Below are 17,957 nucleotides of genomic sequence, written 5' to 3' on the forward strand. Positions count from 1 at the left end.
TGCTGAACTTTATTCACTTGAGGAAAAAAGGCATAAAGAACCACAGGGCTTTGCCCAATAAAAAAGAAAATTCTGCAGGCTATGGAATGTGCTCCTTTAATTTTCCCCCTAATTTCAGAAGGGATGGGTTTCTGGATGTACTGTTGGGCTCCCAGCTCTCTTGCTGAGTGACAGGACAGGCCATTCTGGGCCAGCCCAGGTCTGGTCAGCCCAGAGCAGGTAGAAGAGGCTTAGGGAAAAATATATTAGAGCAGTGCAGCTGGGAGAGAGGGACTCTTCCTTCTCACTCCTGAGAGCTCTTGCTAACTCCTCATCCTCCCCAGGGAAAGGCTGAATTATTGTCCTTTCCGGACATTAATCCCCGTAYTGGAGACAGTTCACATTTGATGCTTCTATATATATAGAAGCTCACTATACTACGTTTTCAGCAGGGCTTTCTACAGCAGAAATAGAAAAGGACAAATGATTTGCAGAGCAGACACCTCTGCTGAACTAACACTGCTTTAACGGATGCTAGATCGCTTGTAACAGCTCTGCCACAGACACTTAAGAATACAGCGGTCTGTTACCAGGCAGTCAGGACTTCCTGAGTGTATATATTGCTTGCTACGATGCATGCAAAAGCGCTGACAACCCTCTAGCAATCCCAGCGGTGATATCTGAGGAGGAAATCAGCAGACAAACTGTACTGGAAGTGCAGTGTAGGGCACTGGACTCATACCACGTTCACGTGAGATTGTTTTACTCATGTTTATTGAATCCTGCGCTTCTCTTGGGGCATCCTGTCAAGGGGACCTGGACTGTGCGAGAGCCCAGTGTTCGCAGGTGAGCTGGCTGCCCACCAGTCTTGTCTGTAACTGATGCCAYGCTGAAATGGGGGGATGAGAGCGGAACTGGGGGAAGACATAAAGGCTTCACAGCGTAATCTGCTGAAACGCAGGATCTCCACAGAACCTACCATCAGGCTACTAGAAAGAGCAGAGAATTTACCCAGAGATTTACTGTGGAGGCTGAGAGGACTGTAGCTGCCCATTAAAGTAATCTAGCAGAGAGCTTCTGCTCTGTCTGTACAGGCTTCCTCCTTCAGACTGGTGCCGTTTYGTCTCTGGGGAACCTTCCCTCGGTTACTTAGTGGGATTGATACTACCGCGTATGTAGCAGGGCAGGAGAAATTCCCCCAACAGCACAATTGCTGTGTAGAGTTCAATGGTCGGGGTAGCGCGGCGGTTTGACTAAGTGGTCCGATCAGAACTGTCTCTCGTGGCTATAACGTCCATGAATCGAAGCTGCGCAGACACGCAGGCCCAGCTGTTTATTTCGGGAGGTTAGCAACCACCATTTGTAGGCAGTACGCCATTTTCAAAAGGTCAAAAGTATATCAAATCCAGAACAGTCTTCACTCRAACGTACTCCTCTGTAATGACTTCTGCTCTGCCAAGACTCAATTTTCTACCCCTCCTAGCAGCTGCAGCTCTATAGCTGTACAGAAGAGACTGCGGACATTGTTCRGAGGTTATAAACAACTGAATACTAATAGTTAGGCTGACGGGAACTCTGAGTTTTGCCTGTTTCAAATCCCGGTTTGGTAAAACTTAAGGCCAATTTGATTTCAGTAGGACTAATTATGTGATGAGAGTCAGCTAGGTAAACAAAGCACGTATAAAACTTGGTCAAAGTACTGTCCTTTCAATYACACACAGCAGAGTCAATTCATTTCAGTCTTACTCGGACTCAAGAAGCAACCAGCTATTGGTAGATATAAAAAAGTCAGTGTTACTTTCTATTTGTGCCTTATCTGTAAACAGGGTTTTATTTTCTAACTACTGTCAAAATATTTTGCACTTTAGCAGCTCATGTGCTCAGGCACGTTTGACTATAAGGAAAAGGAGTCAAACAAGTTATTGTGTACATCTGTGGTACACTCACCTGCGTTTGCAATCCAGCATTAAGTAAAATCTGAGCAAGGAACTTCTCTCTCTCTTGCAAGACTTTCAGCTTCTCTTTAATAAAATATCTTGGGATAGGTATTTCTGCCTGTTCCTAGGGGAAAAAATAGTCATGGGTTGCTTTTTTAGAACTGCATTAAAATCACATTACTTATTAATTGAACACCTTTACAATGTAATTAAATTGGACTGAGATTGTTGAATTTTTTGGAGTGTTAGGGAATTTGACCTCTGTAACGGCTGCTGTGCTGTTACTTTGCAATTACTTAAGGCCTAATTCAACAACAACAAATAAATCAACCCAGTTTCTGAACCACGGCAGCTGAGAAATCTCTCTTTTCATAATGGCTCAATTATATTATGGAACTATTAGAACAATTTGGCAGGGCTGCCAGTAATTTAAACATGATTTCCACTGAACTGAATACCTCTGGTCATATGATCATCCCACTTTATTTTTTTTAATCAGCACGAAAAATAAATCAGCTGCATTACATTTTTTTGAACCATTATAGGACCCAAACCAGGTAAGTCTGTTCATCTACAAGTACTTCTATGCTGGCCATGACTAGGATATCTCACCTCTCAAAATCAAGGGTGAYTGGAAATGGCTGTCTATATAAGAATGCAACTGGTTCACATTTCTACTGATCCTTTTCCTGTAGAATTTCACTGATGTTGAGAAATGAAAGAAGACACAGARAGACAGGGAGAAGTACCCCAAAAGTTCAGATGCTGCAGAATGGAGTAACCTGGTCTTTGTATTGAAGACCAATAGTTTCTGGCAAGTATACTTCTATGGCGGGGGCGGGGGGGCCTCTTCATAGGGCCTCTTCTGGTTCATACTGGTGCCATACTCCTAATATCCTGTTTCACGAATGTCTAGAATATCTGCTCGAGCAAACGGTTTACCTTGAGGGATAGGGGGGAGGCAAGCAGCAGAGTTACCCTGTYGTGCTACTGATGTGGAATTGCACAGTCAAGTCACGGTAAGTTGTCTCCAGGTCCATGTGAGCACGTGGTCCTTTGGGACAAGGAGCCAAAGACAGTTACAGGACTTGATATTGTACCACCAGTGCTTTCTGTGCTACCAGCTGTGGAAACTGGTGTGCTTTAACTGGCTYAGAGAGACCTCTGACTCGGTCCTTTGAAGCCTCACTGACACTTCTGGTGTGGACAGATACAGGGAGCAAAAGCAGGAGAAAAGCGCTGGATGTAAAGAACAAGCACCGCTCCTGCCCTGATACAGGCACACGGTAAATATGCTGCTTGCGAACTCTAAGGCCTTGCAGTTTCTCGAGCAAGAATGTGCAGGGAAGGCTGTGCCAACGAAAACGGCCCCTGTGAACTGCCCGCTTACCAGCTGCATTATTACTCCCCTCCGTCGCACGCTGCAGTCCAGGACATCCCTATTATGGCAGCATAAGGAAGCTTCCCAGTGGGATTGTGTTTATCCCTATTGACTTTATCAACGCTGAGGTCTGGTCAAGTTTCTGTCTGCGTGTTCAGCTAAGCTCTCTGCTTGCACCTTCCAAAATATTGTTGATGGAAATGATTTTTTGTTGCATTATAAGAGTGAAAATCGTTCTAGAATGGATTATAAACCCGGCTGCCTTTACGTATAAGAAACCAGGGGTTTGTCTGGTCATCCCTGCAAAGGATGAGAGGGATATTATGCTTAATCGGGTAGCAATGCAAGTCAGTCAGCATAGGGGTGGTGAGCATCTCTGATACCTAACCTGGGCTTTAATTTCAATCATTTCTGGAGCATAAATGACTTTTACTCACTGTAAAGAGGAGATAAAAGCCATAGCACCAGGGCAGGGGAAGGGGGGAGAGCTACTTCTCTTTGCAATCGCTTTATGGGGCCAACACCGGGGAAAAAATAGGCTTGTGATGTTTACCTCCRAAACAAATTGGCAGCCTTTTAACCACTCCCTGTTCCACGTGGCATTTGTGTATCCAAACACTTTTAAAATTACACTTGTAAAGGAAGTGACTGAGTGTTGGAAGGCAACCACAGCAAAAAGCAAGGCACAGAACTGGAGAGAGATGAAGCTTGGACTTAGAGTGATGTAGCAGAAAGTGCAGGAAGTGTTCTGCAATATCAGCCCTAAGTTGTAAAAYGAGATAGCACCTCTCTGCTGTGTTCCCCATCATAACCATGCTGGATTTTAGCCTGTCATAATTTGGTGAGAAAGAGGACTGGAGACATCCCTTCTTAGCAGATTCTTTAAGAAACAAAAGTTGTCAAGTACTRGCCAATAATTTTGTTTTGGAACCAAGACTGTGTGATTAATTTATAAAAAGCCTACTCAAATGTGTGCTCTTATCTACTCTGGAGAATGTTTTCTTTTAAAAAGCCCTAAATATTTCCAGTGCTTTTTTGTACYAGGCAGGTATGTCATGCCTTTTTAAAATTAAGGTGTGGTACAGGAATTTGAATTTATGTTTGTTTTTTAGTAGGTGTCAGGCATTACTTTTCATACTTGCCAACTTATCAGTAAATCCACCCACAGAGAAAAGTCATGAACATAGCAATATTTAATGATTTCAGAATATGATTTGAAGGATCAGTTTCTCCARAGATGTATTTATACTCTCTACTATGCGTTCTCATAGTTTAAAATGGTTCACTGCTACAATTTATGTAGCAGGTAAAGAGATGACTGAAATTAATGGCAATCATTATACTAAATTTGCAGAATAAAATACACATGCAATTGCAAACAGTAACGTGTTTTGAAATCTAAAAATAATGCTATAATGATACTAGGCAATTTATTTCACATTATAACCGAGGTCTGAAAAACAGCGGTAATCTAAGCTTCAACTCAATTGACTTTTTCCTTTAGAAAAGCTCTTACCAGCGGTACCTGAATTTGACAATAGGTGGAGCTGTCTGCGAAAAAAGTAACTATTAACAGCTCATTACTTTTCACGTTGCTTTTAGAGCACAACTTCCAAGACTTTGCCTTACTGTCATATTCATCTGGTTCAGGCAATCCTTATCCCTGGATGTTAAATAYGTCTCCAGCCCCTGCCYGGTTTGCGATAAGAGACTTGTCTCAGACTTATCACTTTGGTAGTGTTTACTGTTAGCTACTAGACCAGACTACGCACCTTTCAGCTTTACCTGTAATCTCTGGAAGAGCCCTGAGGCCGAGCTGATTCACAGCGAAGCAAAGGGCAGGCAGAAGTGGACAGTGGCTGAGTTATCAGCTGCCCATCTTCTATCTAACCCTACACTAAAACCAGGCAGAGTCAATCTGTTGTCRTTAATGCTGAAGCTAGACTAATATTACTTCATGTTAGGACATAACACATCTATGAGAAAGATCCCCAGAGCCTGTCTGTGCTGCTATGGAGAAGCAGAAATGCAACATGCTGATCACACAAATCAGCTTTTAAAATCTTGCTCCAACATATAAAGCTCATTCTTGATCAYGTACGTTCTGAGGAGTTATCTTTAATAAAAAAAAATGCTATAATTACTGATCACTCAGCAAACTATTGTACAATCAGGAAGCCACTTGGTGCAACTTCACAGACAGTAAAGTTGCCCTTAAAATACAGGTTAGGCAAAGTTCCTACAGTGAACTTGCTCATAACAGAGGTAGACTTACCGGCAGGAGCTGTAGATCTTGTAGGATATCATCAAAGTAATGATACTCTGAATTCTCCAGCGTCACCATGTCATTCTTCAGCTCCAGGATCCGGCCCATCACGCCTTCTAGCACTTGCCGAATCACTGGTCTTTTTTGTGGGTGAACAATTTGGTCGTAGGCCGTCTCCAAGTCACGGAAGATTTGCACGTATTTGATATAGTAGGTGGCTAATGTTTTGAATGTTGTCACGTGGTCCTGCTCTGGCTTGAGGGACTTATTTTCTCTYTCTCTCTGGAGTAGGACATCAAGGGCTTCTTGGGCATCTGCCCACACCTTATTGTAAGCGCTGATTGAAAAGAGAAGAGACTRTGTCAATCAGATACGAAAGCAACGGTTAGCATGCAATGGTACCAGGACTCTGTAAGTGTGGGTTTCTTAAAAATGCAACCCTGGAAATGCAAGCCATTTAATTTCTYGAGGTTTTAACTAAAATATATGTTAAGTCAATTAGCAAGAAGCAACACCTTCTGATAGTTTTAAAAACAGGAATCTTAAAATACTGTCTTATTAAGAGAAGCTCAAAAGTTAAAAACTTCTGGACGTCACCCAGGAGAGCGGAGAGCTCTGTGAAAGGCCAAAAGCATGAGACACGAGATTCAAGGCACTGCAGAGCTGACTGCAATTGGATGACCGATAGCTGTGATTTTAAAAACTGACATTTAATGCTTTTTCCTCTTCCTCCCTTGAGGGGCTAATGGTTCCAAAAAAACATTTGTGGTTATCATGGTGTAAAATACAGGAGTGAGCTTTAATTACAGAAGGCAGTGCTTGATGGGAAGGGTCACACCTCTTATTAGAGCAAAAGGGATTGCTAGAAAAACTAATGAACTCTYAGGTAGCTAAGTCCTCCCTTAAGTCTGAAACAGGTAGAAGCTTTCAAGCTAATTTGAGGCTGGGAAAAAGTGATCTGAGTTTCATTCAGCTGTTCTAATTGAGGGGATAATTTAAGAGGAAAGGTGCGTCTTTCCCCTGCTTAGGATGGGGGAAGGTAGATTTTAGGTSTCAGTGTGTTTGACATGAGGAAGAGTTGAAGTTTCTGCAGGGTGTGCTGCTTTTCACCCATCTTATCTTTCTAAAGTGGCTGCTCACTGCTAAACGTGGAGTAAGGTCTCTAAACCGTGCCAAYGCTAAAGCACAGCTGCGGGTGCTATTTCAAACACGAATTGAGGGAAAGAAGCTGGGTTTTTTTCCTACTGAGGCAATTGTTGCTTTTCAAGCAACTGCTAAATGTCAGGTAAAGTRGCTAGAGGGCTATGTGAAATGGAAAGCGTCACCTAAGGCCAGCTTCACTTCCAGAAGTGATAATGCTGTTTACTTAGGGAGTTCTGCTCTCCTGGTAGGAATAGCTGAAGCTCTGATGTCAGCATAGACTGGCTGTCAATGGATTTTCACGGCAAAGGCCAGACCAGCAMGGGGTACCGTGGAAAATCATCCTAAAGGAGCAAGAAATGGACTCTAGGCAATGAGGCTTGTATTCAGAGAACAGCCCAAACAGCAGGTTTGGYTTTGAAAGGTGATAAAACCTGTGATAGTTAAAGGTCATTTTAGGTCCTGTTCTGTAACCTGTCCTTTGCTAGATGGAGATGGTCTCTTGGAAGCAATGGGCTTCAGAAAAATCCCAGGTCTTTGAAAATGCCTCTCTAACAGCAAAGCAACCAAGCTGCTTCTCCAGTGAGACTGTTATGCCGGGAGAAAAACAATTTCCTTGTTGGTTAAGGGGAGAGCAGTGGGCAAAGGCAACTGGAAAAGCTGATTTTTGTTTCTAAGACCTAGAAATAAGGTTATTAGCCTCAATGGTGAAATCCAGACCCATTCACATGCTTAACCTAGCTACTGCTTGCTGCTCCTAGAACCTCTCAAGGAAGGAAGGAAAGCAGCAGCGACCTTTCAGAGCAGCCCTCTTGCCCGTCTGAGCGGTGCTGAGGACGTGCTTGCGTACTAATTCTGACAAGAAGGCCTGGGCAGCTGTGAACTTCTGCTCACGTTTGATAATAAAAACGCAAGTTGGAACTCTGTCAGCTGATCTTATCGTTCCCAATCTTGGCATACAGGATGACCCACTTCCGCGGCAAGAGGGACCAAGGAGGGGTGCAGGACAATACTGCAGCATACGGGCTCACACCCTGCCTCGAGTGCAGCGAGTGTGGGATGCGTGCTGTGCGTCCAGGATGCTAACAGGGGTGTTGGGACTCGCTGGAGCAGTCAGCGAAACCACTAACAATCTGCACCCTGCTATTGAATTTGCACAGTTAACTTTTTCAAGTGCATATTATGCTTTTCAGCTGACCTGGGTTTCTGCAGGATGCAGCTGGTTTTGCTTTTCCTAATGCTTCTGCAGCCCACCCAGGTCTTTCCCCTTCCTTTTTTTCCAACTTCATTTACATCCCATTGCACCAACTGAATCAGTCAATTGCAGCAATTAACCCAGGTGCAGGAGATAAAATAAAACTAGCAGAGTGGAGAAGATTGGCACAAACAAGACCACCACTGGCTTTGACCTAGCAGCTTGGCCAGTTGATCAATGGGAGTTTTTGTACATTTTCTCTGAAATCGGGACTTGGAAGGACATATACGGATGCGATTCACCGGGTAGACCAGCAGAGAAGGAAACAATGCGGTATTGTACTTTCTCAGCTATGCCTACCCACAATCGATTTGATAATGGGGAGGTTATAAATCTCTCAGGAAGTGTGGCCCCATAGGTTGTCCCCACAACTCTCTGGCTGATTTATGAACTGTGGGTATCCTCAGGCTAAAACATCTCAAATGCAGGTTAGTGCGTAGAGACAATAAGCTGTAATGCAACAAGAAAAGCCTCCACAATCGGCCGCCCCAGTTTACAATAACCTCTCTTTCTGTCTCCTCAAACTGAAGAATGTCAAGCGTTCCCCCTGCTGAGCCAGCCGATATCCAGTTTCTTTTTATATTTTGAATGACTTTTTGAGGGGAAGGGGGGGATCCAGCCCTTCAGAGTGTGTTAACACAGGGCGATACAAATGGAAGGTAATTGTTTCCATGAAGCATTAGCTTATCAGATAAACGGAAGATGATTGCAGGCACGTTGCTACGGGTCTAATGTCAAGACTGTGGATACTGTGGCATTTTTGTCATTTTGGGAGCACTGATGGTCTGTGTAAATGAGGGCACAGAAAGGACCGATCCACTGCGAAATGAAGTATTAAAGAGAAAGGATGGGAAAGACTGATGTGGAACTGCTAGGGCTAAATTTTYAGCTGGGGTAAGTTGATAGTTCCAGTGAACTTGCTGCAGTCAGGGTGACTTGCACCTTTGGAGGATCTGGCCCTCATGCTTCAGATTTGTTAGCCAGGTGACTGAGAATAGCAGACGTTTGATAATTGGATACTGCCAGCAGAAATGTGATTTGAGCGTCCCTTTGGATCGCACTGATGAAAAACTAGAGGACACAAGCACAACCATTTGTTTCCCCTCCCTAAAATAGGATCAAAATAACGATTTTGGGTTTTTTTACCAGTATCCAAATGGGAGCACTTCTACACTAGTTTCAAGGATCAGATGTGCTTTGATGTTTATAGCCCTTTTCTGGGGGACTTGACAAGCCTGAGGAGCCTTGCAGCTTTGGAGAAGCAGTGTGCGCGCAGTGTGCAGGCCACACCTGGTCCCTCAACATTGTCACATCTTGCTGGGTGACTTGTGAGTTCAAGGATACTGGGAAGGAGTAATCTATGTGCTCAAGGTTATGCATTAAAAGTAAAGGACAGGACTGAATGTTGTTGCCTGTTAATCAGACAGCATGTCACTGAGCTTCTCCCTATTTGCTCAATTTTCCTTCTGCATTAAGTTGTAAACTGCCTCCAAATTGTTTCCATACACTGAAGAGGGAGTATATGACACTGTCTGGAATGCACTTTTTATTTGCTGTTACTGGTTCACCTTGTAGGTTTGTTCCTATTCTGTAACTGTTAGGATGTGAGCTGCATCAGAGATGGTTTAGAGAGAAGGCTAYTGTGGCCCTGCTTCTGTTCACCTTCAGCCACATGCTTAGCTTCCCCACTGTCAAAATAGACTTTCTGCTCTTAAAACTGAGTGCCAACCTGACCTCAGCGTTTTAAGAGTGAGGCCAACACGTGAAGCTAGAAGACTTGGGGCATCCTGCACAGTTAGCTGCAATTGCTCTTAGCAACACAAGCGCACACAGCTGGATTCGAACTCTGAAGGGAGACACAGGAGGAAACGTGAAGCTGCAGAGGATGGTTTGGAGAGCAAGTGAAGTAGTGGAGTTAACCAGCATGACTAAATGTGATTTTCCTACTCAAGGCATAAGACCATTTAAGTCCTGGGAAAGAAAGAAATCTCTCCTGATCTCTGCATACATTGTATGTGTAGCAGTACAAGTAATGCTGCAAATTGTCATAGCAACTACCAAATAGGAGTGTTATGGGGAAAATCAACAACACTGTAATGGGATGAGGAAAAAACACATAAAGTGACTTAACTCCAGAGCCCCCAGAGTGCTTTCTGGCAGCCTTACAGATGTGAGGGAAGGTCAGAGCTTTACCTCCTAATCAGTGTCCTTTCTCTTCTCATCACTCCCACGAAGTAGAAACAAAGTCTAATACAAGTGCTTGAGAATACTCTTCGCTGTAGCATGGCTTCTAGCTTGAACTTTGCTTTTATTGCTCAAAATAAAGCCTGATCTGCTTATTTAGAGTGAGGCTTACAGATGTGTCTTTCTGCTTAAGTAATAATAAGGTGTTTAAAATCCTGCCAAATTATATATTGCCTCATTTTAATATTCCTGGGCCCTCTAACAGTACATTTTTGCTTGACCCATCTCTTCTTACACTTGGAAAAGCCTATTGTTTTCCAGTACAGCTGAGATTAGCCTGGTTATTTGCGCTGAACTGGCTTTGAGTCTAAAGCACACACTTCAATACCGGAAGGATTTGCGTTGAGCGTGGAAACTGAGCCTCAGACCACTCTTGAACCATTGGTGGAACGTGGCATCAGTGGGGTTTTCTGTGTGTGTGGTTTTTTGTTTTTGTCAAGGTGTCTTGGTGTTTTTATTTAGCTGGCAAAGGGAACAGCGTTTCTGTTATTCCAGGACGTGGCATAATTTGCACTCCAAGCTGTGTCTGTCTATAGATTAGTGTATGGGCAGAACCCAGGTTTCCTTGAAGCCTGGCTTTTCTGTGCTGTCCTCTGAAGGCAGAAACATCTCAAACTTTCACACTGTGTCCGACTCATGTCAGCACGCAGCATGGTGCTGCATGGGCCCCATGAGAATACTGCTGGTTATTCTGATGGACGGTCACGTGTGAAGAGACGGAAGGGAAAACCCTTCGCGCAGAACTGGGGCAGCTCCCTTCACCTAATACAGAAACTCCTCTGCATGATTATGTGAGTGGTAAGTCATCTGTGTTTTAAATCTTATTTCTGAAGCATCTACGCTGCCCTTGCAAGCTACTTGCGCAGATGAAGCCAACAGGCTTGCGCGGAGTCACGGAGCAGGCGAGACACTGCAGTGCAAGGCTGCGGGTGCGCGAGCCGGGCGAGAAGGAAGTGTGTGCAGGGGCCAGTCCTACGGGTCTTGCTCCAGATACGTGAGGTTTGACAGGTCTGCCATTGTGCTAAGCCCTGGGCAAACAGGAGGGAGGGAAACCCTGCCTTGCGGCATTTGTAAAATAAAAAAAACAAGGGACAAAGGTTGGGAGGGGAAAGTGAGGCCCTGAGAGGAAAAGGGGCTTGCGTGAATGCTGCTGCTTTTCTTTTCTCTCCTCTCTTAAAATCACCAGACTTAAACTGATTGCTAGGCTTATTCAGGCCAGCCGAATACCGGATCCCCCACAAAAACCTGCCCAGGTATTCTGTGGTGATAGCTAGGCTAAACATACTATAGAAGTAGCCCTCTTTTTCTGTTTTCTACTGTTATAGATGAAACTTTTTTTTGGGGAGGGGGAAGAGGGGGCAGAGGAGTACAGACAGGAATAGAGACTGGTGTGGCCTCTAAAAATGAAAAGCAAATTGACTTAAATGTCTGAACTGATTCCTGTTTTAAAAACCTTTCGGTTGCAGGCTGGAGCAGGGTTTACCTGTGGTTCTGAGCTTGGTCAGGCCTGCTTGCCTTGCTACTAGCATAAAGCTGGCTTTATAATTACGCCCAACTTAGCTGGCGGTGGTGAAGGTAACATTGCTAGATGACTTCCCTTTTGCATGCTTGTTCTAGCCAGCGATGTTTTGCAAAGCTAGAAGCTTTGGAGGAAATTAAAGGATAAACTTCAACAGGCTTTGGTTGTTACTGGGGAAAAAAGCATACGCAGCCTGCTGGCGTTGTTAACGCGAACAGCCCTATACTTCTGTCATCTCCGATTTCAGTCTTAGGTACTATGGCAGAAAGCGAACAGGGGATAAAAGATTTTTGTGGCATAAATGTAATGGGAAACCCCAGCAAAGGCGAGGAAGCCTGCTTCACTAAGCACCGCCTGTAACACTGCACCTCAGCAGTTCTCAAGCACCTGCTCCAGCCCAAACTCACCATGCTGATTGGAAAAAAGGCCCTTTTCTTACGGGAGGGCATTGCGTGGGGGCATTTCGATGGGCTAGAAGCACAAGCGAGCAAGGTGGGGGAGACGCTACTGTAGGCTGAACGTTACCGCTCGGCGCTCCCTTCCGTCCATCCTTCCGTCCGTCAGGCTGCAGCTCACGTCTCGGGGCTGGGGGCTGCCCTGCGCTTTCAGCTGAGGAAGGGCAGCAGCAGCTTCCTCTCCTTTGCAGGCAGCGTTCCCCCTCGCTAAGGAAGCGCGAAAGGACGGGGAACGAGAGCTTCCGTAACTGATATCCAATTGCCTCGTAGCATCGCTGCAGGAGATGCTGCAGTAAGGTAGGTTTGTTGAGAGGATGAATGAGAGACGGAGAGCTAAAAACGGGCTGGAGCTCACAAGAACCTACTTGCTCAAGCACCAAGCAGCTTTTGCCTGCCTCACATTTTACCAGGCATGGCACTGAGGTTTATTTCGGCATTAACTACCCTATGCCCATATGTTTTTTCTTCTTTCCTTGGAAAAGGACAGAGCAATCGCCCACCAAACTGCCTGCAGTTCCATGCATAGAGGGCAAATCTGTTTGGGCGCTTTACCTCTGCCAGCCTTCCCATGAGGAGGCTTTAAACTTGACTAAAGTTAGAGCTGTCTACTCAATTTCTTGCTAACTGTATCCTCTTTTTTCACTGTTTTCTAGCACAAGTGCTGCTGGGATATTTCCACTGACAATGCTTTTTCCCAAAGGAGACAATGTACCGGTAACACACAAGATCTTCCTGCTCATTAAGGATGAAGGGAGGTACAGGATGGACTTGAAATTTTGAATCTTAGTTGGGATCATTTTGGTTCTGTCTCTGTTTTCCAGTCACCAGGGGTGGAAAAAGGGGCAAAGATGAATCCGTGAACGCTAGGGAGATGTACGAGGCAGAACACGATAGGAATGCCCAGGAGGAAGCTAATAATTGTGGCGTTTGGATGGAATTTGAAGAATACGGCCTGGGGCCACACGCCGAATGAGGGGATAAAAAGAAATATTCAGCAATCACTGAATGAGGCTGGGGCCCTGCGGGGAGAAAATGGGATGCGATCACAAAATAAGAAACTGCATCGTAATGCAGCTACATAAAGTGGTGGAAGGATTGCATTGGCAATTTCTTATGTTTTCAGTGCTTGGTTTTGCAACCTTAATTTTCTTTAACAGAGCTTTGGGGATGCAATATAAAATACATAGCTCTCCTTTGGTTGCTTTTGTCAGAAACAGCAGGGGAGATGCTAAAGAATTTGTCTTAGATTAAATATTTAACTATTGACTTTATTTGTGACAAGAGATTAAATTTTAAAGCCTGTTTTTTTTTTTTTTTAAGCTCCTTGGTGGTAGTGGCAAATGTCTTATAGCTGRGTAAAACTGGGTACAAAAGGTAGCTGTGCTGAGACCCAGCTTTGAACATGTCTGGACTATGGCTGTTAGGACAAGTTATGAAATTACTGGTCAGGATCCTACAGGTCAGGTAAATGGTAAAGAAATACATAAGAGGAGGAAATGCAGCAGGAAAACATGAAATGCAAAAAATCTATGCAAATCTCCTGTTCAATGTCTGGAACAAAAAGTACATCTGTACGCAAATGTTAGCGAGTTGAGTACTTTAGGAAGYGCGATATGTCGTGCACTTCTTAATCGACCTTACAGCAAATGTACTGGGCAAGCTCTCTCGTGAGGACTACAACTGTCCTAAGAAAACGTCGAGCATGTCTGGACGTGGCAACTTTCTTTTTGCAGCCTTTGGGAGCCTACTGGCCTTAAGAGAATATAGCTGAGTGCTTTCCAAATGTCCTATCTCTAACCTGGTTCAAAGCTTACTAAATCAGTCAAATACTGTGTTTCCGTGAGCTTTCGACCACATCTCCATTAAAATCACAGGGCCTTAATGGTGAGCACTTCTTGTAAACCCTTGATTGCAAATACTGAAATGCCAGCCACATAAATCAGCTGCAAATGCTGCTAATCTGACTGTTTTCACTTGTGCATGCAACACAGTTGCCCTGCACGCGCATTTAGTAAGTCTGGCACGTCCAACTGGCTGCACAAGACACATGCAATTTATCTTTACGTGCATAGGAGCTGCTTTTCCAGATGTCTGAAAAGCAGCTGTTTACCTTGAACACAGAAAAAGCTGTACTGTGTAGCAGTTCTATACAGGACACACGGATGTGACTGTGGAGTATTTGAAAAAGCTGAATTATAGACGTGGCTGTGACTTACTGATGTGCCTCCTGCTTTGCAGGATTGAGTCTGTTTTCCATGTGGCAACAAAAGCAGCCATCCCCATTTCCAGTATTTGACAAACAGGGGTTGGTTTCCTGTTTTTCCCCAAAATGTTTTTGCCCAGAGTATCAGGGTTTTCTCGTGAACCCCATGTATTATTAGCACTTTGCTTCATTGCCTTCAAGTAGGGCAGTCTGTGTTTTAGGACACTTCTATCATGTGGCTTCTTAAATACTTTTAATTTACCATGACTTATGGCATATAGCTAGGTTAACCTCAGAACATATTCACAACCACATAGCAGTAGCCTGAGTAACTTACTGAGAACCATCTCAGCAGTACCTCRCAAAACAAGATAGCCTAGGACAAAAATAAAGCATGCTCCTATTTCCTCACTACTGGCCTTGATCACTATTCAGCCCTGTGCCGGGAAGGAATGCAGAAAACTGTGAATAGTAAGCATTAAGACATTATGTACCAGATAAATGTTTATGGACTTACCAGCGCTGACAGCCCCAAACGTTTCTAAAACATGAAATTAAACCGTTAAGGCTGTGTATATTTAGATAAGAATACTAGTACTTCTTATTTTCCTGATGGTTTCGGAGCACTTTAGAGTCACAATCTTTCTGTCCCCCCCAAGGAATGCTGAGTTTCTCAGGTGGTAACCTGAATCCAGTTGCCGGGGTTATAAAGAAAAGCACAAATTACCCAGAAAACTTAGCACACAGATTTCCTGAAGATGCAGAATACAGTAAAGAAAACTATCCAGCCTGTTGCTTAACGCAAGCTATACATACAGATGCCCTGCTTGATCAACTGGTGTACATTCAGACCCAAATTTAGGAAGGACTGAATTGGCCTAGCTATAAATGCCATGCTGTGCGCTGCTACAGAGTGATTAGACTAAGTGAGCTAAACAGCATCAAAGTCGAACTGGAGTTTCTTACCAGCATAGCTACCTTGTTTGGAAACAGAACTGTATGTACTGGTGTCCTGTAGCAGAAATGCGTATTTAGTTTATATGGAATTGCTGTTGAGTGCTGGCAATGCTACAGGAAATAATAAAGAGCTCTGTTGCTATTAAAATTAAACTGCATTAAGCCAAACAGCTGAAACATAACTTGAGTGAGGTTGCAAAATAGTTAAGTCCTTCTGCGTTAATCCATTTCAAATAATAGCAGCCGTATTTCAGACACTCAGCAGGAATGACAGGTTCTGTGATTACTCTCTCTGGAAGAGGTCAAACAATCCACTTTWGTTGTTTAATTGTTTTAAACCAGGCAGTTGAGATAACTATTAATTACTTTGTAAACTTCTCTTAACTGAGTTACCAGGCTGCAAAGCATCGGTAGAGATGTACGGGATTAGCCTGGGATGTAACCAAACCTTCCTTAGGACRGAGCTCACACACTACCTCTCCTGCACCCTCAGTGACCCCTTTTTCGTTATTCCTCTCCCCTCAACCCTTTGCTGAGCCGAGGAGCGAGGAAAAGGGAGCTGCCTGGCTGGCGAGCGGTGGATGCGGTGGCGGTAAGATGCCGGCAGCGGCTGGGGCAGCAGTTTTCAGGTCAGACCTACAGCAGGCAGGAGAGGGGCAGCAGCAAGCAGCAAACATTGCCCAAGGCTTTTTTCTTCTTCTTTTTTTTTAATGTACTCCTGTTTTTAGTGAACTCGAGCAAGTCACATCCAGCACAGGGCTGGGAACAACAGCTGCCTAAAACGGGGCTTGGCCATGCCCAGGGTTCTGCACTGCTAGAACGGGACTAGGAGGGAGCAAATGGCAAATTACGGTGGGATAATGTCATGAAAGGCTTTTACAGYAAGGTTCCTAACTTGGTAGTGCCTGACTCTGCAATAATAATAACGCTTTCTTAATATAGCAGATTGCGTGTAATAATAATACTTGAGGAGAAATGAGTATGGCTCTTTGCCGGCGTTTTGATACAGTGCCATAATCAGCGTCTGGTTATTGCAAATAAACTTTTAAAGCTTTGTATTGTGTTTAAAAGCATGAGGAGCTCCTTACAGAGAAAAACTGTATAAGCAAACTTTTGTCCTTAAGAGAGGGGGAAGAAAATACTTTTTGCAAGCAGAAAAGGGCCTAGCATGTTATGGGTGATGCTGGAGTACAAATAATATTGGCCTAAATAGTACAGAAGTGATCCGATGACTTTGGGGGGCTGAATCTCGTGCTCTTCCAAGGGACCAGACGCTCCTTTGAAGATGGGGGCCTTTTTGGGTGCTCTGTTTCTTACCTTTTTTTTTTCTTTCTGTTTTCTTACAAAACAGTGATTTCATTTACTGATCCACACCTGCTTGAACTGCAGCCGATTTCAATTCCTCCCTTTAACTCCCCCTTTATTATTTTTAATGTGTTTTTTTTCCTTGCTGTGCGACCACTTGCACAAACCAGATGGAGAAGTGACTAACTTTGGGGGGGGGGGAAACGTGGCAGGGGCGATCCACAGCGCGAAGTAACCGGGCGAAACACCTCCAAGAAAGGCTTTTTTGCCTCCTCAGGGACTCGGTTTTCAGCGTCGCTCCTCGCAGAGGCGGGGACAAGGCGGCGAGGCGCCGCCGCGGGCCGTGACGCAGCTCGTTGCTGAAGCCCTGGAGGGCGCCGCGCCCGCGTACCGCGCCCCCACGACCCGCACTCACGCTTGAGACATGCCGGGGGCGCCACCTCCTCTCGCCCTTCGCTGCTCTGCCCGGCCCGGGAGGCGGCTCGCTGCCTGGCCGCGTTGCCGTCCGGCCCGGGAGGCGGCTCGCTGCCCGGCCCCGGCCGTTGCCGCCCGGCCGTTGCCGCCCGGCCGTTGCCGCCCGGCCGTTGCCATGGCAGCGCGGCGGGTGGCCAGGCCGCGGCCCCCCCCCCCGTGACCCGAGCATGGGCGATTCCCCTCCCTTCCCCCCCGCCCCTGGATTTATTTCAGTTAATTCACGTTTTTCCTTTTTTTCTCCTGTGTAACTAGCAAGGCAAGTATCTCGGGTGCTTTCCCACTGACTTATTATTTAGCAAATCTTTTTTTCTTTTTTTTTTCTCTGCAACAGATGGAAATCTTTCTCTTATTTTTATTTCCTTCTTCAGTTACATCTCCAAACTGCGCTCATTAAGCAACTATGTAAGCAAAGGGCAGCTAGGAAATGAATTTATAGGCCAGAGACATTTGCCTTTAATTCCAAAAATGCAGCACACCCTTCTTGGCCCTTAATTGCTCGTAGCCGGGCTTGCTCATTTTTTGGCTTCCTTCTTTGAAGCCCCTCAGCCAGCGACGGAGGAGACGGCGCCACGTTGCGCCGCGGCCCGTAAAATCGCGCCCCGAGGTTTGGAGCCCTTGCGGGCTGGCGGCGCGTCTGAAACGACCGACCGCTTTGCTGTCCTGCAAGCAACGGCGGGCTGGCGGCGCGGCGGGTCGCTGAGGCGGCGGGGAAGCCGGAGCCTCGTTTGGGGCGCGTATTACGGAGCGAGGGGCGTCCGTCACGGAGCGCCAGCAGGGTCCCTCTTTGAAGAGGGAAAAATAAGAGCTAGCAAGAGAGAATTGTGACACATCCTTCTGGGGGA

The 17,957-nt window shown here is 45.2% G+C and overlaps 1 protein-coding gene across 1 annotated transcript in view; it reads right to left on the bottom strand.

Moving 5' to 3' along the window:
* The window catches only part of IQCA1 (IQ motif containing with AAA domain 1), a 110,467-nt gene extending 93,300 nt beyond the window's left edge, over positions 1-17,167 (bottom strand). The window contains exons 1-3 of the mRNA XM_026087749.1: positions 17,057-17,167; positions 5,573-5,900; positions 1,927-2,040 (exon numbers count right to left, since the gene is read on the bottom strand). Coding sequence (XP_025943534.1) covers positions 1,927-2,040; positions 5,573-5,900; positions 17,057-17,067 — 453 coding nt within the window. The 5' untranslated portion in view covers positions 17,068-17,167. The remainder of the gene's footprint in view (positions 1-1,926; positions 2,041-5,572; positions 5,901-17,056) is intronic.
* Positions 17,168-17,957: the final 790 nt, after the last annotated feature.

The sequence above is a fragment of the Apteryx rowi genome, unplaced genomic scaffold, assembly GCF_003343035.1.
Source record: "Apteryx rowi isolate R43461 unplaced genomic scaffold, aptRow1 scaffold_12, whole genome shotgun sequence".
NCBI lineage: Eukaryota > Metazoa > Chordata > Aves > Apterygiformes > Apterygidae > Apteryx > Apteryx rowi.